The 6,084-nt window shown below is 34.1% G+C and overlaps 1 protein-coding gene across 1 annotated transcript; it reads left to right on the top strand.

The window, feature by feature from the left end:
* Positions 1-2,906: 2,906 nt before the first annotated feature.
* On the top strand, positions 2,907-4,143 carry LOC111379370. Its single transcript, XM_023002730.1, has one exon. It carries the CDS (start codon positions 2,994-2,996, stop codon positions 3,951-3,953), a length of 960 nt encoding a protein of 319 aa, XP_022858498.1. The 5' UTR covers positions 2,907-2,993; the 3' UTR covers positions 3,954-4,143.
* The last annotated feature ends 1,941 nt before the right edge of the window (positions 4,144-6,084 follow it).

Here is a 6,084-nt window from a genome sequence, read left to right as displayed (position 1 = left end):
TGCTAGGGACTCCACTTTTTCTATCCTGAGGCTTTCTCCTATTCTTGAGAGCGTTTTGAAATTTCTTCACAAAGTAAGCAATTTCATCGTCCCTTAGAGACTCAGTATCGGAAGATTCATCCTCTTTGATGGATTTTAAAGCAATGGATTTTCCTTTCTTAGGTTGTGTGATAGTGAGTTCATAAGTTTGCAAGGATCCTACAACTTCAATTTTAACTTCATCTAGATCCTTACTTTCCTCTATGGCAGTAACTTTAGGCCTAAATCTCTCGGGCAAGGACCTAAGTACTTTTCTAACAATTTTAGATTCGGGAATTTTCTCGCCTAAATGGAAACTAGAATTAACAATATCATTCAATTTTGCATAAAATTCATCAAAGGTTTCGTCATCTTTCATCCTCACTTCTTCAAACCTAGAAGCTAGCATTTGTAATTTCGAATTCTTTACCGTTTTAGTTCCCTCATGTGTAGCTTCAAGAATATCCCACACCTCTTTAGCAGTTTCCCACATTGACACTCTCCTAAACTATTCGGGAGACACGGCCATAAACAAGGCATGAAGTCCCTTGCTATTCCAATTACACTCAGCTATCTCATCCTTAGTCCACAGTGATATATCAGTAAGGTTAACAGTTCCTGATACGATAGTGGAGGGAGGTTTCCAGCCATTTTGCACACTCAACCAAACATGCTCATCTAAGGACTTAAGAAAAGCACGCATTCTATCTTTCCAGTAAGCATAATTACTTCCGTCAAAATACGGAGGTACAGAAAGTGATTGACTCATCTAGACAACTATGGGTCAGGACTCGAGATTTGGCTCTGATACCACTTGAAAAGGCTATAGTTAGACCCAACCAACACCTAGAGGGGGGGTGAATAGTTGTCTATGCGGAATTTAACAATTTAATGAAGTTATGCAACAAGTCACATAAATTAAACGTTGTCCAGATTCATTCACATGATTTAACTACCTATGTTGAATTGAAATTGACAGAAAGCAATAAATAACACAAAAATTGTTGATGGAGAAAACCCAACTGGGTAAAAACTCTGGGCACAAGCCAGTAGGGATTCACTATAAAAGACTCCAACTTACAGTACGCCAAACATGACTGTATCTAACAACACTCTGACCTCCTTACTGTATCAACCAAAGCTCTCCTGGATTCTGCAGATCTGCGCCAAAATCCCAGCCGTGTATTTCTTCTATTTCTCGTGAATAAACAAGAACTCCAGTTCTTCAATCAACCTCCTTCCCGAATCTTCAATCAACTAATCTTCTGGAAGTAGTGAGGATTTTTGATAGATGTTTTATTTGAAAATGTGTTTGATGTTTTTTTTTTCAATGAATCATGTGGTGAAGAGTTTTGCAATTGATCCTTTGGTAGAGAGGAAAATATTGTGCTATGTGTTTTGCCAAAGGTTATTAATGAAAAGCGAAACTTTTGTTTATATAGTAGGTCGTTTCTGGTAGTATGGAGCGTTTAAAATTCGCGAGGAAGGAAAATTACCAAACGCCGGATGACACTGTCGCTCGAGCGAAGTGTCGGCGAAACTCCAGCGACGCACTCTCGCTCGAGCGAAGTGGTGGCGAACCTCCAACGACGCAGGTTCTGTTATTTAGGCTCGAGCGAGGTCAGGGCGAAACTCTAGCACCAATCTTGCGCCGTTTTCATCTTCAAAGCATCCAACTTTACCCTAGACCTATACATTAATTATTGCAAAATTGAAACACAAGTCCCTGAACTTTTAGACATTGACAAATTGGTCCTTGACTTTACAAACTCGACAAATTAGTTCTTTTGGTCACAGATTGCCAATTACAATATTTTCCTAACAAAATCGTTACATGTTAATCTATATTCAGTATTTAACCGATGTGAAATTTAGCTCTTACTATGCGCTGCAAGATGGTGACTTAATTAAACAGATCAATTTTGGAATTCTTGTGAAGCATAATCGACTCTGATGTCATATTAAGATTTGGAATAATCTACATAATCTAAGGCTTGATTTTTTATTTCTTTCTTGAAGGTTTGTGATGATGATGAATACAGCTAATTTCCCTCAATTATTCCTATCAATTCAATGTCTGAAAATATGCAGACAGATTATCTCAATCCCGTAGCTGATAACATGCAAACCATTCATTCCATTATTTGAATTTTATTTCCTTAATTTTTCTTTAATTCCCCTATTGGTTTTTATTTCCTTTAAGCATGTGTTCTTAAGCACATTAGACTCTTTGTATTTAACTGGGTTAACTTTATCATTACAAGCCTTTTACTTTGAATTGAACTAAATATTGGTGAGAGAATTTATCAATTTTATGTCAATTGTTCGGTATACACTCTTGAATTAAGGAATTTTTATTACAAAATTGAAGGGCATTCATAGAATTAGCTGATCTTTAAAGGTGTCCTTTGTTTCTTGCTTCCATCTATATCAATTTGTAGATGGCTATAGTGATTGAATTGGTGTTGAATTTGCTTGAGTTTAAAAAAATGCCTTTTCCGATTTTCTTTTTTTCTTTTTTTTTTTTTTTTTCTTGTTGGTCAATGAGATTTTAATATCATATTAGAGTAGTTTAGTTCAGACAAGATGAAAGGCAATATTTTTTTAAAATTTTTTAATTTTCAATCTTAAAGACATATAAAGATGAAAATCAATTTAATTTGAAACGACCTACCAAGTGTAAAAGCTTCCAAAAGGCTAGAAAAGTGAAAGAAAACATCATAGAATACTCTATATAACCGTTATCCAACGGATTAATGTTACCCGGCAACAAAGTTCAAAATTCTGAAAGAGGGAGAAAAAGTAAAAGCCACTAAATATACTTTTTCTCTTACCCTTTTAACAATTATATTTGTTGCATACTATATAATATATAAAGATATTTTGGAGCTTAACGCTTCATAAATTATATGGTCGTCGTCTTCTTCTTCTTCTTCTAAGTTTTCATTCTGTTTCAAATTTAAATCCCAAATCAAATGGGTTCTTGCATTAGCAAATGTAGATCAAAGAAAAAATTCGAAGAAGATCTCAACCTAGTTCATGATAAACTTGTTATTTCACAAGCTCAAGTTTCTGTCATTAATCCTCAAATAAATGATAGACCTGTTTCACCAGCCCCATCTTCTGTTTCCTCAGTTTCTTTTTCGTCGTTTTCTTGCTCGAATGGTGGCCCGAGCAATGGATGTTCTATGGCATCATCGTTATCTACTACTTCTACTTCTTCTTCTACGGCCTTGTGCACGAAGGACAGGTGTTATTCGAATGAGTTCTTGTGGTCTTGTGTGAAGGAGAATCCACATGTAGTTCGCCTAAATCAAACCAAGAAAAATCTCGAAAACTCTGCAGTGTATTCAAGAATTCAGCCTCGGAATAATTTTGAGCACTCGGTAAAACCGGTTGTGGAACCAGTACTAAAAAAATCCATCGTCCAAGGAAATTTTTCAGACGAGATGGTTCAAGAAGAAACACCCAAGAAAAGAGCCCGGGCTTCTTCCCCAACCATAATTCGACAAAAAAGCTTCCGAAAAGAGCAGAATTCTGCAATTTCAAACTCTAATAGAGGACTAATGAGGTCACCCTCTCCAAGCAGAAGATTTAGTGGGGATAACTTGTCCAGGACCAGTCCAACAAATGCATCAAAAAAGGGTTCTTGCAGGAATTCATCTACAATTTCGAGGGCGAATACAAATATTTCTTCCTCATCTGGTAGGAAAAGAGAAAATTCCCGTCCTCAAACTGCTAGTCCAAGTCATGATTTAAACAGGCGAAATACAGCAATAATGAGCAAAAGGGATGTTATTAACCGACAGGTAAATGCAAAAATTGATGATATTTCCACAGGAGAAGTTCAATGCAATCAAGGAATGGACAGGGATTTTGCCATGGAGGACATTAACAATCCTCTTATAGCTTTGGATTGTTTCATTTTTTTGTGATTAATTCTGGGTGTGCATGCTTTTAGCTTGTTTTGATGTATTTCATGTTTATAGGCTTTTTATTTTATTTTATTATTTTATTTTTATTTTTTTTCATTTTTCCTTGAGTTTTAACAGTTCTACACTCATGAACAGGATTCGAAAAACATATATTGCCCATGTTCATATTCTGTCTTGTATTGAGATTTTACTGTAGATTATTTTTAAGGAAATAATTCTATGGTGAGTTTGATTTATTTACGAAATGAAATGGATGTGACAATTTCTTCATTATTTCCTCCTTGAAAGATACTTTCGACCTCTGGATCTAGGATTTTGTGGAAGGAAAATAACAAAAACATAAACAAAAGTAAAACTGTAAAAGTAATGGTAATCGATTTTTGTCACTTATTCATTATTAATTTTAACCGTATCTCATAAAAAATGATAAATTATACTTTAACAGTGGTGTTAAAATTTGTATTGAGTATTAAAATGATTCTACGATATTGCAGGAAGGAAGAATTGGACTAATCTGAGAGGTGATAAGATTTAACCCAAATAGGGGTTGTAAATTTTCCTCGTACACCCAAAAAAAAAAAAAAAAAATGAGGAAGTTTTCGTCGTATACTTACTGGTGGATTAGCAAACTGTTAGCAAAGCCATAGCCGACATATCCTGGATTTTTCGATTGCCAGTAAAGCATACATCATTAACCAAAGTATTACTATATATTCTAGTATAACTGCTAAACTTTGAAAAATATCGAATTTACAATGAGTAATGTACAACATTTTTCAAAATTCAATGGCCAAAACTCAAAATTTTAAATTTCGATGAGCAATCGAAGACATGGATTTAAGTTCAGTGACCAAAACTCGACATTTTAAATTTCAATGATCAATCAAAGATATAGACCTAAGTTCAGAAACCACTGGAACAATTAGCTCTATTTTATGAGTAGATTCCAAATAAGAAATTGAATAATTTATTATTCTATATATGAACATCTATAAGTTTTAACGATTCAGCTACCATTTCAATTAAATTCAATGTGAGACAGTCTCTTATGTTAATCGCTGTTTATTAAAGTCCTAATCCCACGTGAAAGAATAGTAACATTAACTAAACAAATAAAGCACTGACATTTATAGTGGTTCATCCTCGGTGTGAGAGGGAACATGATCTCATGCCTTTGGGTCCATGTCTCTTTGAAAACAATCCCTCAAATTCTTTGTATCATAGGAATATTAGTTTGATCTAATAAAAATATGGAATTCCATATACATCTTCGAATAATGTTTTTTCCCAATATAAACCTGAAGATTCAATGGTAGATCTGCAGCCAAAGGACAAATGAATAATATGTTTAGGCTCGACGTATTCTAACATAACCAGCAAATGTGATGACATTACTAGTTGCACACCCCACCCAAAAAATAAAAAATAAAAAATTTTAAAAAATCATAAATTTAAAAGGATAATTCCCGGATGAGTTGTGAAAATGCCTAATTTTGTTACTTAAAGATCTGAAATTTTACAGGAAGCTCACAACCATTGAATGTGTGTTAAGCTTTTAAGGTATAGGGCGTATAATGTAGATGAATATAATATTTTTTTAAAATTTTAAAATTTTAATAGCGATAAATTTAAAGTTGGGTTAATTTATAAAAATGGTGAGTGAAAATAGAGTTGGGAAAATTATCACCACCGGGGTTGGAGAAGAAATGACATAGAGGTGATATCAAGAAGATGAAATAAACGTGAAGAACAAATCGAATATGAAAGGTTCAAACACGAAATTATATCATTGTCCTCAAACAATATTTCCCCCCTCTCGGTAAAAATTTTAGTGCTTAAAGGATCTCGCGACAAACGATTTGTAGGATTAATCAAGCCTTGTAGAGAATCAAACACTTAAGCACGTGTGTTTTTCTCCAAAACTTCAAGAACACAATGAGGAAAAAATGAATATGGAAGAAGAAAGTATTTAACTTTCATATGGAATGAAAAATGTCTATCATATATTTGTAACATAAATTCGACATCATGTATTGATCCCTCCATCACCTATTTATAGATTTGAATCAATACTCCACGAATAGGTGCCAAAATATGATGAAGAGTTGCAAGAAACCCTCCAAAAGCCGCC

This window comes from Olea europaea, unplaced genomic scaffold (genome assembly GCF_002742605.1).
Source record: "Olea europaea var. sylvestris unplaced genomic scaffold, O_europaea_v1 scaffold1978, whole genome shotgun sequence".
NCBI classification, from domain to species: Eukaryota; Viridiplantae; Streptophyta; class Magnoliopsida; order Lamiales; family Oleaceae; genus Olea; species Olea europaea.
The sequence above is the reverse complement of the archived record's forward strand: the minus strand, read 5'-3'. Positions and strand labels throughout refer to the sequence as shown.